The sequence below is a fragment of the Heterocephalus glaber genome, unplaced genomic scaffold (assembly GCF_053883595.1).
Source record: "Heterocephalus glaber isolate CG9 unplaced genomic scaffold, H.glaber_assembly_v1.0 deba00001773, whole genome shotgun sequence".
In the NCBI taxonomy this organism is placed as follows: domain Eukaryota; kingdom Metazoa; phylum Chordata; class Mammalia; order Rodentia; family Bathyergidae; genus Heterocephalus; species Heterocephalus glaber.
In genome coordinates, this window is record NW_028258463.1 from 9,114,160 (window position 1) to 9,134,360 (window position 20,201).

The 20,201-nt window shown below is 55.6% G+C and overlaps 1 protein-coding gene across 7 annotated transcripts in view; it reads right to left on the bottom strand.

The window, feature by feature from the left end:
• Plxdc1 (plexin domain containing 1) overlaps positions 1–20,201 on the bottom strand; it is a 36,360-nt gene that overhangs the window by 12,991 nt on the left and 3,168 nt on the right. For 6 of the 7 annotated variants that reach the window (XM_021240010.2, XM_004859523.3, XM_004859521.3 and 3 more), the window contains exons 2-7: positions 17,847–18,025; positions 7,737–7,880; positions 7,537–7,606; positions 7,249–7,371; positions 6,283–6,401; positions 6,018–6,117 (exon numbers count right to left, since the gene is read on the bottom strand). In XM_021240010.2, coding sequence (XP_021095669.2) covers positions 6,018–6,117; positions 6,283–6,401; positions 7,249–7,371; positions 7,537–7,606; positions 7,737–7,805 — 481 coding nt within the window. In that variant the 5' untranslated portion in view covers positions 7,806–7,880; positions 17,847–18,025. The other variant, XM_021240009.2, reaches the window with a different exon arrangement.

Sequence of the window (20,201 nt, forward strand, 5' to 3'; positions counted from 1 at the left end):
TCTGCTCAGCTCCACGAGCCCCAGTGTCAGCTGTGACACTGCTAGGTCAGAATCTACTTCCTGACCACTCACCCCGGCCCGAGACTTCAAGGTCCCCAAGACGGAGTCCTGGGCTCTCTGCACTGCTGGCCCTGACTCCAGGCCTTGCACTTGACAGGGCTTCAAGAAATGACAATAAGGCCAGGCGTGGGGGTGCACACCTGCCATCCCAGCACTCGGGAGGCTGAGGCAGGAGGATGACTACAAATTCAAGGCCAGCCTGGGGTGCATAGTGAGACCCTGCCTCAGAAAACCAAACAAGAAATGACAATAAATGAGTGGATGATTGCGGAGGAGGGAGTGAATGGGTTGCAGACTACCCGAGAACCTTGGCGAGCTTTTCCACCCCAGCTGCAGCCCAGAGGAAACCACCCGTCCTCCCCCGCCGCCGGCCGCAGTGGAGCCTTTCTCAAAGGGGCTGAGCCCAGGCAGAAACAGAAAGCCAGACACTTCCCAGGTTCTCAGAGTGGGGGTGTGCCAGCCAGAGGGCCGTGGAGAAGGCCAGGTGTCCCCCAAAGCAAGGTGGCAGGGCGGGGCAGGAGGTGAGGGTGGCAGTGCGTCCCTCCATGCCTGCAGCCAGCTGGTGCTTGTTTGAGTGCAGGCTTCGGTGACGGTTTTATTTTTCATAAACACAGCCTTAGTATCCCTGCCTGACACCTTCGCCTCAGGGTTCTTTCCCCACACCCGGGGCTTGCCCAGGACACTGACATCCACTGCGTGGCCAGCCCTGTGTCTGGTGCCTTCAGACCTTCTGTTTCCTCTCCACCCCAGGGCGGCCCAGGCCCAGATAACCCGTGCCTGCATCCCAGCTCCCGGGCCCAGGGTGACACCGAAGGCCCTGAGAGGATGGCTGTGGCATAAAAGTGTCAGCTGGGGGGGCTGGGGATTTAGGTCAGTGGTTCCACCGCCTGCCTGGCAACACGAGGTCTCGAGTTCGATTCCCAGTACCAAAAAAAAAAAAAAAGGGTCAGATGGGGAATGGGGGTGAAGTGTTCACTCTTTTATTCCTTTGCCCCTTTTATTCTTCATTTAACAATCGTGACTCAGCCCCCAGCAGGGATGGCTCCCCCTTCGCCTCTCCCATCCTCATGTGGCTCATCCCCCTCCCTTCTTATTTATTTATTTATTTGAGTCAGGGTCTCATTTGTAGCCCAGGCTGGCCCTGAACTCAAAGTGATCCTCCTGCCCCAGCCTCCTGAGTGCTGGGATGACAGGCGTGTGCCACCCTGCCCGGCTAGTCCTGCTCCCTCTGCAGCCAGCTCTGGGGCCTCCACCACCCACCAGCAGCCTGGCACAGGCCTCTGACACACAGCTGGCCTGGAGTCAGTCCCAAAAAGGAAAATTCTGGAAAAAGTGGAGGCCCTGCCTGTTAGAGCCATCTAAGGCCATCCAGGGCCCACCAAGGGGCAGGGCACAATGTAGAGCCCTTGATAATCAAAGCCTCATTAACTGGTTGCGCTAATTCAGACTGTCAGTGTCGATGCTGGCTGCTCTCAGGTTGCTTTTATGCTGCCCGTGAAACAGAGTGGAGGAATGAGGCTGGGTCCCAGGGCCACCTCGGATTTCTCGAGCACCTCGAAAAGCTCTCTCTCTCTTTCTCTCTCTCTCTCTCCTCATTTTGTTTTGGATTTTTTAAATGATGGTCTCACTATGCAGCCCAGCCTGGTGATCCTCCTGCTTCAGCCTCCCTAGTTCGAGGATGCAGCCTGTGCACCACTACACCAGGCAGTGTGGTTTTTCTCTTATCAAAGATGCTCCGCAGAAGGAAGGGATGGTGAGAAAAACACGGGCTGGGCAGGGAAGTGTTGGGAGCCAGGGAAGGACAGGGACCAGGACAGGATTCAGGGGCTCGGGGAGGGGGGGGTCCTTGAATCCGGGGAACCAAAGCCCTTCCTCAGATGCAGGAAGGAGCCAAGCTGGGCTCAAGGACAGAGATGCCACCCACTTGGGCTTGGCCATGGGAAGATCCGAGGGAGGACAGGCTCTGCAGCCCCAGGCCGCTGGAACTCCTCGTTTAACCACAGCGTTTTGGGGCTGCTGTTATTTGCAGCTCAGCCTGATCCGGACAGAGCCGGGTCGGATGCTGGGCTCAGATGGGTCTGCGCTCCCCAAAGAGGGCGCCGGGTGCCCCGCACAGCAGGACTGGGCCCGGTCTATGTGATTTTCTGTTTGCAGAGCTGTGGGTCGAGCCCAGGTTCTACTGCATACTCCTGGGCCATTTAAAAATCTGACATAGGGCTGGGGATTCAGCTCAGTGGTTTTACCACGTTCTGTTCAAGTGCAAGGACCCGAGTTTGATCCTGATACCAAACAAATACAAAATAAAATAAAATAAAACTCCGATGCAGGTGAGGGGGCTGTCCCAGAAAAAGGTGTCCCTGACTGCCCTCTCCGCTCTCACCTTTGCAGTCCGGGTGTAGAGCTCAGCCCCCCCAGAGTCTGTGCCCAGTGTCCCCAGCTGAAACCTCTGGCAGAAACGAATGTGATGCCCCCTAGCCCAGGTGGCACCAGGCCCCTGGCCTTCCATGGAGTCGTGATAGAACAGGGAGCCAGGCTGGGGGCACACAGCTGTTAGCCCGGCACTCAGAGGCTGAGGCAGGAGGATCTCCATGAGTTCGAGGCCAGCCCGGGGTATGAAATGCAGGCAAGGCCACTTGATACATAGCAAGACATTGTCTCAAAAAACCAAAACCAGCCAAACAACAGAACGCAGGACAGGGTGGGTTCGGGAGGACCCTGACCCTGGCAACTCTTGCCCTGTTATTACCCTGGAGCCCCTGGCCTGCCTCCCTCCTCACTGCTCCGTTATTTCAGGTGGGGTGAGCGTCCTCCCGTCTACTCCCAGAATCCAACAGGAGCCCCTAGCATCCGTCCTGCCCCTGGAGCCCGAGTTCCCCTTCTCCCTCTATCCAACAGCTTGATGAGACCCACATCTCCGGACACAGATGGCCCAGGTCCCCCAACAGCCTGGGGTGCATGTACCTGGGGCTGCGAGAGTTAAGGGCTGCTGAGGAGGAAAGGGTTCGTTCCTGTGGCTGGAATCGGGGCGGCTCGGATTGAGAAAACCTCGATGCCTGGCGTGGTGGTGCACACCTGTCATCCCAGCACCTTGGGAGGCTGAGGCAGGAGGATCACAGGTTCAAACACAACCTGGGCAATTCTGACACTTAGCAAGACCTTGTCTCAAAATTTAAAATTAAAAAAAAAGGGGCCGGGGATTTAGCTCAGTGGATCCACCACCTGCCTCGCAAGTGCAAGGTCCCGAGTTTCATTCCCAATATAAATAAATAAATAAATAAATAAATAAACAAATAAATAAAAGGGCTAGGGATGGAGCTTAATGTGAAGGTCCTGGGTTCAATCCCCAGAGCAAAAAGGCTCAATGGTATTGAAATCAGGAAGGTCTGGGTCTCAGTTCTCCTCCCCTCCGTGGCTGTGTGACCACAGGCAAGTTATACCATCTCTCTGAGCACGGGCACTGGTTTAGTACAAATGTACAGGCTGCCCTGGACATGGGGGCAGAGCTAATGAGAGGCTGCACAGCTGGGTCCCTGGGGCACAGGACTGTAGTCAGTGTCCTGGGCTGACGGGAAGGTGCCTCCTGGTACCCTCACCCTCAAGCCAGACCCAGGGACTTGCTGCCAACCACGGGACCCGGCAAACATCACTCAAACTCTGCCTTGAAGAGGCTAGCTTCCCCCCTCCCACCCTCCTGCTGTCTTGCTTGCTGTGCCGGGAGCCGGGGCCCTGTGGTGAGCCATCCTGGGAGGGCTCACAGGCAAGGAGCCGAGCAGCCTCTTTGGGGACCTGCGTCCTGCTCCTGGAAGCAGAGCTCTTCCTGCCCCTCAGCCATTCCAACAATGGTGACCCTGGCTGACACTGATCACAGCCTGTGAAAGACGCCCCGATCCGCACTGTGCTTCCTGAGCCACAGAAGCTAGAGCAACACTCACTGTTTTTTGGGGGGGGTTTGGTACGGGGGATTGAACTCAGGACCTTGTGCTTGCCCAGGCAGGCATTGGAATCACTGAGCTAAATCCCCAGCCCTAACACTCACTGTTTCCAGACACTACACCTTGGAGCCGTTTGTTACACAGCTGTAGCTAACTAATACAGTGGCTGGGGGTTTTCTCTGTGACGCTGGGGACAGAAGCCAGGCCTCCATGTGCCAGGCAAGTGCTCTGCCACTGGGCCCCACTCCAGCCCTCTCCAATTGTTTTCTCATGTGGGTTTTGGCTTTGGCAGAACCCCAAAGTCCCTGTGGACACCAGACACAGCCATATGTACAGAAGGGTTGACTCCAGGGAGGGGATCTGGAGGACAGAGATCAGGGACAGGGAACGACTATAATATTTTCTTTTTGGCAGTACTGCGGTCGAACCCAGTACCTTCTCACTGAGCTGTGTCCCCAGCCCTTCCTTTTTTTTAATTTTGAGACAGGGTCTTAATAAGTCACTAAGTCACCCAGGCAGGGCTCAAACCTATGATTCTCCTGCCTCAGCCTCCCAGAGTGCTGAGATTATAGGTGTCCTCCACTACACCCAGCAAGAACTCTAGTCTCTTTTCTACATCATTTTGTATCTTTTCAATTTTAGAGCAGCTACATTTATTCATAAAAAATGTATAATTTTCCTTGTAGTCTCAGCATTTTGGGAGGCTGAACTCGGAGTTCAAAGCCAACCTGAGCAATCTAGTAAGAGTGTATCTCTTAAAAAAGATTTATATATACACATGTGTGTGGTTTTATAAGTGAAGATAAAGAAGAGCATAAGTAAATAGTAGTGATCCTGGAAACAGCCTCAGTCACAAAGGAGGAAGTGGAAAGGAGGGAGCTTTGGGGAATGCTGCCGAAACAGCACCTGACTTTTTGCCACCCTCGAGGGCCGGGGCGGGGCCCTGCCCTGAAACCCCACTCCCGCCCACTCGCCACAGTCCCAGCATTGCAGGGTGACCAAGCGCCGAGTCAGAGGCTGCCATGGGGCCAGGCTGACACACGCTGCTTTCGTCACAGTCACTGAGGGAGACAGCACCACCCTGACTGCACACAGCCAGCGAGAAACCAGGCGACTGAGTGACTTGCCAGGGCCAGTGTTGGTGGAGAGTTCACACCCAACCCCAGCATCCAGTGCTAGAGCCAGAGGCATGGTCTCACTGCATTCCCCAGGCTGGCCTTGAACTCACAGTGATCCTCCTGCCTCAGCCTCCCGAGTGCTGGGGTTACAGGTGTGCGCCACCACGCCCGGCCTCCTGCAGATTCTGTCCAGGGTAAAGGCTCTCTCAGAGGAGGACACCTCGAGGGCAGGACTGTCGCTCGTCTTGTATACCAACTGCTCTGAATGGCCTCAAAATGTGTGCGTTGATTGGACATTCGACCAACACAGGCAAGCCAGGCACTTCCCCAGGGAGCCCCGCAGAGTGCTGTCCCTGTGCAGGACGAGAGTCAGGGCGCCCAAGCTCGGCTCCCCAGCCAGTGTGGAGTTCGGAACACCCCCAGCCCTTTGGCACAGGCGGCAGGGAGGAGACAGACAAGCTTGCAGGTTGTACAGTGGGACTTTAGCACACACAGCTCAGCAGAGGCCAGCTTCGAAAGTCTCCGAGTCAGGAGCCTGGAAGCAACGGATGGCACACCTGCAGCCTCCGAGGAGTGTGAGTCAATTCCCTACTGGAGTCGGGAGTGGTGGCAAATGCCTGCCATCCTAGCACTCTGGGAGGCTGAGGCAGGAAGATCAAAAGTTCAGGCCCAGCCTGGGCAACTTAGTGACTTAACCAGACCCCGTTTCAAAATGAAAAGACTTCCGGGCACAGACTGGAGGTTTGAAGTAGGACAAAAAGAGCTGAGTGCCCTAAAATGTCGGCGCTGGAAGGGGACCTGGGAGGAGGCAGCTCCCCTTCTGTTCCTCGCCCATTTTACAGAGGAGGCAGCTAACGCTGAGAGAGGATGTGGTTCACGGAAGGACAGAGTTCGAGGCGGGACTCACCTGGAACATCTGGGGCCGGATTGAGGACCATGAAGGCATCGGACAGGCCTGCTTTCACGGGGTGCTGGGCGGAGCTGATCTCCCGGACGGACATGGGGATCTGCAGCGGGAGAAGGGGCCCCGTGTGACCAGGACTCCCCAGAGCTCAGGACTGGAGAGAGACGCCTGGAGCCGCCACTCGCACCCCAGTTCCGCGTCGCCCCCACACTGCCAGCCAGGCTGAGGAGCAGCCCTAAGACCAGCTGGCCCTGCTGCGGCCGCTCACCTCTTTGTAGCAGAAAACAATGCGGCCGCTGCGGTGCAGGGCCACCTGGAACGTGAAACTGCCTCTGTCCTCGCGGCCCTGGAGGTAGGTGTGGTCCCACTGCACGACGAAGACTGTCCCTGCGGAGAGGAGCAGAGCCAGGCTGGGCGGGGAGGGGCAGGAAGTAGGTCCCGTCTTAGTCACTGCCCCTCCCTGACGCGGGGCTCGGCACCCACAACTCACAGGACCACAGGTTTACTTTGGCTCACGTTTTAAAGGTTTCGTGTGGAGGGGCGGGCAGAGGGAGGACAGCTGCTCAACTAGTGGCGACCAGGAAGCAGCAAGCGAGGGGCGGAGCCTTTCCAGGCCACGCCCAGGGACTGCCCCTTCCCACAGGCCCCACCCACCTCCTGAGGGCGTGTTTATAAGGGCCCATGACTCCATTACCTTTTTTTGTTTGTTTGTTTGTTTGTTTGTGACAGGGTCTAAGTAGTCCAGGCTGGCCTTGAACTCGCTATGAAGCCTAGGGTGGACTTGAACGCACAGTGATCCTCCAGCCTCAGCCTCACAAGTGCTGGGATCGCAGGCACACATCACCATGCCTGGCTCCCATCACCTTTCAAAAGCCCTGCCAGTGAGTGCGTGAGGCTGTGGGTAAGGGCAGTGGGCGGGGCCTGCATGGGAGGGGGCTCTAAGGGAGGCTGACTTCCAGTCATGGGACTAGCAGACCTCTCCTCTATCCCGGGACAGCTCGGTGAGGAGAAAAAATAAAGGTCCTTGGCCTTTACTTCACCATCCCCAAGAGCCAGGCCCTTCCGGTCATCCCGTTAAGCTCTGCTGGGCAGCAGGCCTTGTCCCCAGAGATATGGGGTAGCTGCCGCTGTGTGACTGTGGGCCGAGCCCTGGCCCTCTCTGGCTTTGGGGTCCTCGGAGGGGCCAGGCCAGGACTCCCAGAGCTGGGGCCTGGCGCTCTGAGCTCTGCCTCACCATTGTCAAAGTAAGCCACCGTGGAGTTGTCGGAGTAGCCGGGGTTGAAGTTGGCCATCAGGGGGGCCACGTACTGAGTGGCTGTGAGCATCCGGTGGATCACATCACCCATGAAGAGAAAGCCTGCAGTGGACAGGCAGAGGGTCCTGAGTCACTGGGACGGCCTCAGAGGCAGGACATGAACCACAGGGCCGGGAAGAGTGGGAAGCCCTGGGAATTGGTCTTGAAGGAGCCTTCCCAGCCTCCCTTGGAGCCCCCTCCCATGCAGGCCCCGCCCACTGGCCTTACCTCCCGTTGCTATGGTGATCTGTCGCAGAGGATGCCCGTAGAAAGGGAAATCAAAGGACAAGACCACTCTCTGCAGGGACAGGGGAAGTCAATATAGACAGTGGGGACTCCACACGCAGGGCAGGTCTGGACTGCAGGGGACCCCTGGATCTCAGGTCTGAGGCCACAGCCTCACCCTTGCCGGCTGGCCGGGCACTCACCGAAGCCTGCCGGTGGGTGCTGGACAGGATCCTGTGCACCTGCACCTGGGTCTGGTTGGCTTTGGCCATGTCTACCCACAGTTCCTGGCTGCGGGGGTCACTGGGGCCGTAGATGCGGGACACGTAGTAGCTGTGGTTGTCCTCCTGCCGGTGACCAGACAGGGATGGGGGTCAGGTTGGCCGGGACCTGCCTCTGCCCTGCCCACCAAACTGCTGGGTGCTAGAAGTCACTACCGAGGGGCCAGCTTGGCCTGGGAGCCCCGGTCTCCTTGCCCCTAAGAGCTCGCTCCTGGTCCTCAGCGGGTGTGGCCCCCAATCTGCCCTGCTGTTCCCAGGCGTCAGACCAGCAGGGCGCTCAGGCTGAAGCCCCAAGGGGGTCTGGGCGGGACACGGGGTCCCTGCCCCGAGAGTGCCTCAGTTAAGGCAAAGGATAAACTGGGCCCTGGACAGCATTGGGCCTTGACCCTGGGGAGCTGCCAGTCTGACGGTGGTGATGGGCTGTCCATAAACAGAGCTGCAAACAGAGCTGCAGGGGGCCCCGCTGTCCCCACCTTGTCCCTGTTTCTTCAAAGCTCAGCTTAGACATCGCCTTCTTTTTTTTGTTTTTTGGGTTTTTTTGGTACCGGGGATCAAACTTGGGACCTTGTGCTTTCAAGGCAAGGGGCGGAACCACTAAGCTAAATCCCTGGCTGGAGATCACCTTCTTAGTGACATTCTGTCTCCTCTCACCCATCCAGGGAGGACAGGACGCCCACCTTCCCAGCAGCCTCCTCATCCCGTGTGTCCGGGAGTCCCTTCCCGGTGACAACTGGCTGACTCCTTGGATGGACGGCTTTATCATGAGCCACAGACAGGAGCCACCCTGAGGCCACTGCCCTGAGAGTGAGGGCCAGGGTGGGGCCAGGGGTGCTGCCTCTCATCCCTGCCACAATGGCTCTTCTCTTCAAACAAAAACACCATTTACAGCCAGGCATAGTGGAGCAGGCCCGTGATAACAGCACTATTAGGGAGGCTGAGGCCGGAGGATTGCACTGAGTTCTGAACTACACAGCAAGATCCTGTCTCAAGAAAAAGAAAGTTTATTAAAGGGCTGACATTAGCCTCAAACTGTCCAGAAGGGAAGCCAAGTCTCAAGGCTCTCCAGCCAACCCTTAAAGGCCTGGGTCTCCTGGAGCACGGGTGGACAGCAGTGGCCTCCTCTGCCCGTGGCTCAAGGCCCTCGCATCCTTGGTCCTCTGGAAGTGGTGCAGGGTGAGCGGAGGCCCATCCGCAGCCTGAGCCTTCTCCTTTGCCGTCGTATGGCAGGAGAGGGATGCTGGACACAGGGGACGGAGCAGTGCACACTGGGGGAGAAAGCTGCTCCCAGACTAAGGACAAGGATGGCCGGAATCAGTTCCTGCTGCTGTTTGTTACGCAGCCCTCAGAATCGGGCACAGGGCCTGCGGGCGTGGGCTCCTGTGGCTCAGCTGGCCAGCCTGGAGTTGGTCTCCCCCATCCCGGTCACGCTCCCTGCTTAGGACATTCTGTGGCTTCCCCGTTCTACTCAAGACATCCTTCCCACAACCCACGAGGGCCTGTGGGGCCACCTCTGGGCACTACCTATTTGACATCCATTCCTTTCTCCTCTTTACTAACAGAACATTGATTCTGCAGCAAGCAGCAGCCCAGGACAACAATTCATTTCCTGAATGTCTTAAGGGTGACTATGGGACACAGGCCAGCCAAAGGTTGCAGTGGAGACTTTGAAGTCAAATTTAACTGCTTGTCCCTTTTATCTTTCCTTTTCCTTCCTCCTCTGGTCTAGAATGCAGACAGGATAGCTGGCGCTCCAACAGCCATTTTGTCAGTATGAGGACAAGAGCCACCCCTAAAGGATGGTGGAGTAGAAAGCTGGATGGAGCCTGGGTGTTTGACAACATGCTCCTGAAGTCCCTGGCTTCAGCGGTCACACAGAAACAAAACCTTCCTGATGGTCTGCCCACCACCAGCACCTGCTCCTCTCCCTGTAATCTGTCCCCCAGGCTTCTGTCTTCAGGAGCTGCTTCCTCCCTATCAGAGCCTGAGTCTGAATGGCTGCCGTGCTGAATCCCAATCCAGACTGCTTGTCCTTCTGTCCATCGCTGCCACCACAAGCTCTCTCACAGAAGGTCTTGCTACCCAAGAGCAGGCCGGCAGCAGGGCCGCGGACCTCAGCTTGCAGCCGGGAACCTTGCAGGCTGGGGCAGGTCCGGATGCTGTCAACTGCCTCCAGGCTCCCATGGCCACCGTGTCCCCAACCTCCAGGCAACAGGACAGAAGCCACGCTGTGCAGCTGTGAAGCCCAAACAGACGCTGAGGACACGGACGGGTGAGGATGCCACTGTGCATCTCCCTGGCTGGTCGCCCTGCATCCTCTCTGTCACGTGAGGACAAATGGCCTGGTCCCGCTGCTCCACGGAGGCGCCAGCCCCATGCCATGTTCTTGGCATTGTTCCACCTTGCAGGCTGTCACGTCGGTTCCTGTGGCACAGGTGTGTCCTTGTCCTCTGGCCTCTCCTGATGCCACCAAGATCTGATCCTGGGCGTCCACCCTGCTGACCCTGTGTATCCTGAAGCTCCCTCCCAAGACTCAGCAGGGCCTAGGAACCAAAGATGCCAAGGACAGCACCTGGGGATGCAGAGGGGGCAACCAGAGAGGGCTCAGTGCTGGACACAGCCAAGGACGGAGTCAGTGAGGAGGCTGGGACAGTGGGCAGGAGGAGGGGCTGCCTTCACAGAGCCTTGGCCTCCAGCTGGCCACTTCATGGGCATCACCACCAGCAACCCTCACAGGTGAGGACGATTATCAACCCACTTTCCAAGTGGGGAAACTAAGGCCCACAGTCACTTCACTGTCTTGGTGAGGGTTAAGCATGACCATGTCAGCTTGATTGGAGTGGATCAAGGAAGTCAGGGGGACCCACACTTCCGGGTGTGTCCTGGCGGTCATGGCAGGGTCACCTTGGGGTCTGTGTCTGATCTCTGGCTCTCTCCTCTCCAGCAGCCATGAGCTGAGCGCTTTGCTCCTTCCGGCCTTCTGCCATGCTGTTCTTGAGTTGGAGCCAGACCATGGACTGAATCCCTGAAACCGTGAACCAAATTTAACATCTTCCCCTCTAAGCTGTGGGTGTTGGGCACTGTGTCCCAGCAACAGGAAAGTGGCTGATCCCGCACACCTCAAAGACAGCAACCCTGCCCATGGCAAGGTCTCCCAGTAACCAGCCTCCTTTTGGTAGCAGAAAGCTGTGCAGCCAGGGGACGACCCCAGCACTCCTAACAGCAGGGTGTGGCTGCACGACTGTCTGACCAGTGGAAAATGAGCAGGACGATGGCCCTTAATACGGACGAGGTGCCCTCCCCTGGCCCAGAGGGACGCAGTTGTGATGGTAGGAGCTGAAGCACCCATCTTAGACCACAAAACAGAAGGCACATGATACAAAGGGCAAAGCAACAAGATGGGGGGACCCGGTCCCCAACATCACGGAGACACTGTATCAAACCTCACTTACTTACCTTCATGCTCTCTCCTGTGGGAGGAGAAGAGGTGCGCTGGTGTCTAAGAGCCTTGTTGCTCAGGCACACATTGCAGCGGCTGAGCCTGTATGCTAGTGAATACAGAGCCAGGCCCAGGCCTGCTTCTCCACAGTGCATGTTGGGTGATTTAAATGTGACACAGAGGCCGCACCTGGCAGCGGACCTGCCAAGGAATCCCCACCACCCACCACCCATGACCACGAGTGCTCCAGGCGCCATGCGCTGGCAGACCAGGTGAGCAGGAGCCCACCCTCTTGGCAGGTGTACGCGAGGCTGCTGTGTCTCTTTGACAGGTGTGCAAGAACCCTGGCCATCACCCACACGCATTTGGGGAGGCCGACGGACACACATTTCCCGTGAAATCCTTTCTGCCAGCTAATCCTCCGCGCCATGTAGGACTCAGCTCACATGGAAGCGGGGCCACTCAGGAGGGAGGGAAGGGAGGCCTCAGAGCAGGCTCCGTGCTGCTTCTCCCCCACCATGCTCAGCCGGCTGAGCAGCTCAGGGAGCCCCTAGGGTTCCATGGAGCACAATTTGAAAACCACCGCTCCTCAATCAAGTGGTTGGGCAGTGGCATCAGCCAGACCCAGGTTCAAAGCTGCCACTCATTCGCTGTGTAACCTTGGGTGGGTGCCTTCACCTCTCTGTTCCAAGCGGAGAAGGCACAGTGTCAGAAGCACCTGCCTTGGCCAAAACTCACACTGAAACTTGGTGCCTGGTGCAGCAGTGCCCAGAGGTGGCCTGGACTTGGCTGGTCTGTTAGGCAGGGTTAATGCAGTTCTTGCAGGACTGGAGCAGCTACCACAGGAGCGGACTGGTACAAAGCCAGGCTTCCCTGGTGTTCTCTCTCCTGCGCACGCCTGCCAGGCTTGCTTTTCTCCCGTGTGGTGAGACAGGGTGAAGCTCTCACGGATGTGGCTGCCTGGTCTTGGACGTCCAGCTCCACAACTGGGTGCTGAATAAACCTCAACTCTCTATTAATCACTTGGCTTTGGGCATTCAGTTATAGCAACAGAAAACAGCTCTGCCGCCCCTGGGAGTATTCAAACCTTGCGTTGAAATACACCCAGGCAGGAACCCTTCTCCATTATTGGTAGGAATAGAATTCCTTACAACCACTAGGGAGGCACGATGGGGATTTCTCAAAAAACTAAAACTAGAGGTTCCATTTGACCTAGGTAGTCTCCTTCTAGTTCTCTTCCCAAAAGAGTTAAAGTCATCATACCACAGCGATACATGCATACTCGTGTTTATAGCAGCACAATTTATAAGAGTCAAATCTTGCAAACAGTCCATATGTCCATCAACAAAGGAACAGATAAAGAAAGTCTGAAAAAAAAAGAAAGAAAGAAAGTCTGGTATTTGTACACGAGGGAGTACTACTATGCCATAAAGAAGGATAAAGTTGAGGGACTTTTAGGTAAATGGATGCACCTTGAGACCATAATCTCTAATGAAATAAATCAGGCACACAAGTTTAAGTGTGAGAAACCCAAAGTATAAATAAGGAGCAAAATGGGGGATAGATGTTAGGAGGTAAGAAGAACTTATTCAAATGGGAAAGAGAACAAAGAGATGGGGGGAAGAGATTTAAAGAAAAAACAAACTGAAAGAACAGAAAAGGAAGTAGATCTTTGGTAAGTGGGGAGGGGAGTAGGACTAGAGGGAGGGGAGGGGAAGCGGATGCAAAGAAAGAATTGAGATGTGCTAGGTACAGGCACACGCCCCCGGATGGATGTGGTCATTATGTATTAATAAAAAGTGAAATATATATTTAAAATAATAAACTCAGGCAGAACACCTTCATCACAGAATGGCAGAAAGTGACGGAGTGGGGGCAAATAGACAAAGGGGCTCTCGCCCTGCCGAGGATCCGGGGCAGAGCGGCAGGCAGGTGGGGTGACGGAGGACGGCCACAGCCTTCTGAATCCTTCCCTCTTCCTGGGTGTGTACGTAGCTTCCAGCTTTCACGGACTCTCAGACACCACTGCCCCGAGCTTGTACAGTTCAAGTCCCTGTCCCGGACGGTTGCTCTGCTCCACAGGCTCGGGACAAAGCAGCACTTCTCAGCCTTGGTCCGTTCTGAGCCCTCAAGGCGGGGCCCTTTGGTCACCATGGTCCCGTTCCATACCCTTTTAGGTAAGGGCTGGGAGGGATCTGGGGTTAGCTTTCTCAGCCAGCTGGCTTGTGGGTTGTTTTGTGTTGTTTCCTTTTGCTGTAGTACTGGGGATCAGACCCAGGGAATGCTAAATTACATTCCCAATCCTCTGAAAATTTTAAAAAATTTTTTTGAGACAAGCCCTCGCTAAATTGCCCAGGCTGGCCTTGAACTTGCAATCCTCCTGCCTCAGGCTCCAGAGCGGGTGGCATTACAGTGTGCACCATCACGAGAGCCCACTCAGCTTGTCCGCTTGCCGTACCAACTCCGTGAGGCATTCTTGGTCCTGCTTTACAGATAAGGAAACCATTTTGGGGATGGCTTGGCCTTTAAGGGTCCCATCTTCGCCTTTCCAGGCTTCTGTAACAAAACATGTTGACGTGGGAATTTAGAAACAACCGAAATTTACTGCTCACAGTTTTCGAGGCTGGGAAGTCCGAGATCAAGGCCCCAGAGGATTCAGGGTCTGCCGGGGGCTGATAGATGGCACTTTCTTGTGGTGTTTCCACACGGTTTGCCTTGACCCGTGGGGTCTTCAGGGAACATCTGAGGATGTTCCACCCTAAGACCAAAGCATCCTGGGAAAGCCAGGGTGTGGTCACTGTGGGCCAGAGCCTTGCTCCCTCAGCACCAACCATGGCCTTGCCTGGCCTTCGTCACGGGGCTGTTCGGCATCTTCACCATGAGTTAGGCTATAGCACCCGCACCAGACACCGGAGAAACAGGCTCAGCGGAGTAGGGGATTTTCCCATGACAAAGATAAACAACCCAATTTTAAAATGGGCCAAGAAAAAATAGGCAGAGTGCTTGACATATCCACAAATGGTCAACCTCCTCCTGGAATGATGCTCAGCCTCGTTTGTCATTACAGAAACCCAAGTGACAGCCACAATGTGGCACCGCTTTGCTCCCGCTGGGACAGCTCTAATTAAAAGGAGCAGGTAAAGGAGCACATGCTGGCCAAGACTGGAGACTCAGAGCCCTGGCATGGGCTGAGGGGTGGCAGCAGCTCGGGTGTGGGGTGCAGCCCAGAGGGGGCGTGGCCTGGGAGCCTGGGCCTTGGGCTTTGCTCTTCTGCCCCGGAGCTGTGGGATCAGAACCGGAAAGGACAAGGACCAGGAAGCTGGGGGAAGAAGTTTTTTTCGGTTGTGGAGTGAAAGGAGGGCCACCTTCCCATTTGAATGTGGTTTAGCTTGGTTTCTCCTAAACCTTGGCCCCGGACCCGAACCACAGGACCAAAATGCTTTCGAGAGCAGGATGTGGACATCACTGTCCACAGAAACCCCTCCCATTCCCTAAGAGAATAAATCCCGCTATGCCCAGGGCTGCTGACTTAGCTCAATGGCTCCCTAAACCAGCACAGCCAAGTCCTGGGACGTCTGGGGCATTGGGATTGGTCCTGGTGGAAAATCTCAGGGAATCCCGAGCCTGTTCAGCACTGGCGGGTGGGGAGTGGGCCAGGCATGAGCTTCAGAAGGAGACGGTCTGGCCAGGCTGGGGTGGTGGACTGCAAGGCTTCCGGGGCAGGAGGTTCCGCTGAGCTGGGAGTGGCGTCCAGGTGACTGAGGTGGGGGCCGTGGACAGAGGGCAGCTGGAGGGTGTTCTGGGGCGCTCAGAGGAAGGTGGGGACCCTGGGGTGATGGGAGGCAAAGGGAAGAGCAGGGGGAGCCAGAGCCCGGACGCAGTGGGGCAAACCAGGCTGTGCCGCTGCACGGAACGCCTGGGGACAGACAGACAGAAGGTGCTGAGGCAAACAGATCCCCACCTCCTCCCTCCAAGCCCAGACGCACAGGCCTCCCCTTACCACAGGGCTGCTGCGCCTGTCATCCCTGTCCCCAAATGAAAAGCACAAGCGCTGGGGTGTTGCTCTGGAAGCCCCTGGGTTTGCTTCTCGATACTGAAAAAATACCACATGAGGAGCTTCTTTGTTTCCTTTTTTTGCGGTGCTGGGCATTGAACCCTAACCTTGCACATGCTAGCCCTGGGTTTGAGCCCCAACACCACAAAAATGATAATGACAATGACAGCAACAACAACAACATAAATATTTCCTCCTTTGTAGTTGTTTTCCTGGGCAACGTAGTGATACCTTGTCTCCAAATAAAATTTTTAAAAAGAAGCTGGGGATAGAGCCTAGCATGTTAAAGGCCCCAGGTTGAATTTTCAGTGCTGAAGAGATGAGAGAGAGAGAGAGAGAGAGAGGGAAAGCCCAGGCTCTGCCTGTCTCCCAGTTCCACTGGCTCTCCTGGGATACCCAGTGCTCTTTGGAGAGTGTGTTTTTCTGTACAGAGCCTCAACGTTCACGAGGCCCGCCCAGGTGCCATGGGCCCCATGACCACTAAGCTCTTCCAGCCCGCAGTAGCAGTAGCCGTCTCTGCCTCAGGAGGTGAGGGTGGGCAGGATGCTGACGAGCACATCTGACCAGCGGCTCGAAGTCGCCTTCAGTCACAAATGCAGAGGCTGGTGGAGACACGGGGCCTGGGCCAGATGCATCACACGGACGCGAGTCCACAGCTACCACCGTGTCTCCTTCTTCTGAGCTCTCTTGCTCCCCCGTCCACCCCGACTAGACTCTAGTCAGATCTTTTTTTTTTTTTTTTTTGAGACAAGATCTCCCTATGTAGCCCAGATTGGCCTGGAACTCAAAGTGATCCTCCTGCCTCAGCCTCCAGAGTGCTGTGATTACAGGCCTTTGCCACCATACCCAGCCCAACTGTGTTTCTTAAACCACTTCAGGAGGCTGCTCAAATGCATGCTGGGACCCTCAGTCTTGTGAAGGCTGAGTCCTCTTCCAAGTCAGATTTCCTACCCAGCCAGCCCCAGAGCTTAGGAGGAAATTCCAAAAGACGTCTCTGGGACCCGGAGCTCCCGTGGCTGACTGACTAAATGCTGCTACCTCTGTTTTTCATAGCCAGGATACAGAAGAGGAACAGAGAGGGACAGGAAGCTAAGGCTGAAGGAGGCATGAGGTCCAGAAGCTCAGGGAACTTCTCGCTGTGTCATGGCCCAAAGCGCTGGACACAACACCCAGGGACGGCCAGGATGTGTCGGGGCAGGAGCCACTTCTGTTCTTTTAGTAAAGGAGTCCTTAAAATTGCTATAGGAACCCAGGTGTGGTGGTGCACACCTGTAATCCTAGCACTTGGGAGGCTGAGGCAGGAGGATCACTGTGAGTTACAGGCCAGACTGGGCTATATAGTGACAGAGTTCCAGCCCCACCTGGAATACATAGCAAGACCTTATCTCAAAGAAAAATAAACAAACCAAAAAGAAAGAAAGAAAAGACAAGTTGGCTATGCTGCCTTTTCTGCTGGAGACACTATTGAGAACCAGCCCTTGTTGTGGGGACATAAGCACAACTGGTCACAGTGACTGCCCGGAGTCGGGCCTGAGAGCTCATGAAGAACAAAGGCCTCCATATACACTTATTTTATTTTATCATTTTGGGACAGGGTCTCATTTCATGTAGTTCAGCTTGGCCTTGAACTTACTATGTAGTCCAGACTGGCCTCAAAATGGAGGGAGGGCTGAGGATTTAGCTCAGCAGCACAGAGCCTGCCTGGCAAACATGAGGTCCTGAGTTCAATCCTGGTACAAAAAGAAAAAAAAGGAGGAGATCCTCCTGCCTCAGCCTCCCAAGTGCTTCGGCTACAGGCAGGTGCCACCATGCCTGGCAGGGCTGCTCCTTCTAAACCTCTGTGTTGCTCACATGTAGCTAAAGGGCTCTGACACCGTCTCTCGGTCCTCAGCCACTGCCCCCAACACAGGCGTAGACAAGACCAGCACCAGGAGCGGTACACGCGTGTCCCCAGAGGCCCTGGGCACCCGCTCCCCGGACCAAGCCCTGTGAGCTCAGTCCGCTGGGGAAGGCACTGGAGCTGGGGAAGGTGCTGGAGCCGCGGGGCTCCTGCCAGGTCTCACGCCTGGCCCAGGCCCCTCTGTCCCGCCTGGCGGAGCCCCCTGCACCCTGCAGCAGCCAGAGAGCCGGAAGTGTCCGTGCACACTCACTGCCTCTCACCTGTGCTCCCCACCAGTGCTAGGAAGGGTCCCTCGCAGATGCCCCGAGGAGGCTCTGCCCCAGGCACCCCGACTGCCCTTCCGCCCGCCTCTGGGGGAGCAGCTGCGCCACCTCAGACCTCTAGGGTCACCCACAGCTGGATGTGACTGAGCCACGTGCAGCATCACTACCCTCGGTCATGGGAAAGCCCAGAGTCAGAACCCCGAGACGGGCTCTGCATCTGGAGCTGTCATCCTGCTCGCTCTCCAGGCGGCTTCTAGGCTCTGAGGCGCTGCCACTGCACTGGCCAGGCAGAGCTCTGCTTCCATCCCGCCCCGGCCCGTCGCTCCACTCAGGTCCCCAGGGCCACCCGAGACCACGCTCTTCCCCTCCTGGCACTCACCACCACCTGGGTGCCGTTGTCCGGCAGGGTGTCGATGGCCAGGGTGCCCCCACCGAGGTCCTGGCTCAGCCGGGTCCTGTCCAACTCTGACGCCTGCCCGGGGCTGTCTTGGGCACTCCGGTGCCAGTCCTGGGGGGACCCCTTGGCAGCCCATCCAGGGCCTTGGTCTTCATGGTGACCTGGAGGAGAAGGGACAGAAAACTGAGCACCCCAGCCAGAGCAGAGATTGGAGAGGAGACGCAGGCCTGTCCTCCCAGCACTCGGGAGGCTGAGGCAGAAGGGTCGCCACAAGCTCAAGGCCAAAAAACCAAAAGAAAAAAGTTTTCCTGATTGACAACTTAGCTACACTAGTAGCCACCAGGGAGGACTTTCATCAACAATAACGAAGACAATGACGACCTTGCGGCCCAGCGGGTGGCCCCCGGGAAGAGTCCCCAGATCCAGGCACCATGCACACCATGGCCACCAAGGAAACCACCGAAGCTGCTGTGTTATAAAGGACACAGCCGAAAGCTTTCCTAACATTTGATGGAGGACAGAAGGCCAGTCTGGTTGCCCTGCATTCTGATGCCAAGCGACAAACAGAGGGGTGACATTGGATGGGCGATGGGGGTTGTATCCAGAGTGTGTTTCTTTTTTTCATTTTTTTTGAGACAGGGTCTCTCTATGTAGCCCAGGCTGCCCTTGAACTTGTGGTGATCCTCCTGCCTCAGCCTCCAAAGTGCTGGGATTACAGGCCTCCACCACCACGCCAGGCTCAGACAAGGTCTTGTTATGTTGTTCAGGCTGGATTTAAATTTGCCTGCCTCCTGCCTCAGCCTCCCTAAGTGCTAGAATTGCAGGCGTACCCACTGCACCTGCCAGCTCAGTCTTATTAAATATATTCATTATGCTGCCAACTGGCAGCACCATCCAACCCTGTAGCTCTTTTTAGCACATCAGACCAAAGCTCTGCACCCTTTAAACAATAGCTCCCCACTCCACCCCATCCTCATCAGCCACTCCTTTCTCTCTCTGTGATTTTTGGTAACTAAGTATCTCATATAAGCGAGTCATACATTATCTGTCTTTTTGTTTGTTTGGTTGGTTTTTTGGTACCAGAGATCGAACTCAGGACCTTCCCCTTGTGAGGTAGGTGGTGAAACCACTGAGCTAAATCCCCGGCCTTATCTGTCTTTTTGTGACTGGCTTATTTCACTTAGCATAAAGCCTCCAAGTTTCATCCACCTTGTATTGTATAACAGGATCTCTTCCTTTTTTTTTTTTTTTTCCGGTACCAGGAATTGAACTCGGAAACTTGCACTTGCGAGTCAGGCAGGTCTCTTCCTTTTTGCAGGCTGAGTAATATTCCATTCTATGTATATGCCACATTTTTCTTATCCATCCATCTGTTAGGGGGTACTTGGATTATTTGCATGTTTTAGCTGCTGTGAATAATGCTGATATGAACTAAGGTGTACAAACATCTCTTTGAGATCATTTTCTAATTCTTTGCGTATATACCCAGAAGTGGAACAGCTGAGTCCAGAGTAACTATATTTGTAATTTTTTTTTTTGGTGCTGGGGATCAAACTCAGGCCCTTGCGCTTGTGAGGCAGGTGGCAGAATCCACAGCCCTCGATTTGTAATTTTTTGAGGAACCACTATTCGGTTTCCTGTGCAGAACAGCTGCAGTATTTTGGGTCCCTGCCAACAGCCTCCAATCTCTCCACTCCTCCCTAAAACCTGGCATTTTCTGGGTTTAGCAGGAGCCATCCTAATGGGCATGCAGGCGGTGCACCTGCCTGAGGTGTGGATTCGCATTTTTCTGAGGCTTCGTGAGGCTGAGCCTGTTCTTGTGCGCTTGCTTATCGGCCACCTGCATGTGTGCCTTGGAGAAGGGTCCCTTTTAGGTGTGTCAGTGGGGTTGTCTGTTGGGCCGGGTGCAGGCTCCCTGGCACAGTAAGATACTGGGCTCTGCCCATAGACCCCGCAGCACCCTCTCCTCTGCTTGGTATGAGTGAAAATGTCCCCAAATATTGGGAATGTCCCCTGGGAAGCCACCACCCCACCCGCGCCCCCCTGAGGACCCTACTTTCAGTCTCATGCCTGGGGTGACTCACTGCCCCCCAAAACAAGAGACTCACAGGCTCCACCTCAAAGCCACCTCCAATCCATTGGAGACTGCAAGGTGCACTGCTCTTGAGATCAGCAGAGTTGCAATTGACTAGTAATGTCTGCCTGGTCCAGGGTATGGTACAAAGAGGCCAGTGTGGGCAGCTGTCCTGAGACTTCTGCTCTCTGGCTCACTCTGCATTGCTCAATCAATTCTAAACAATGTGAAATGCATCTCTTCCCACTTCAGAGCTTCATGCC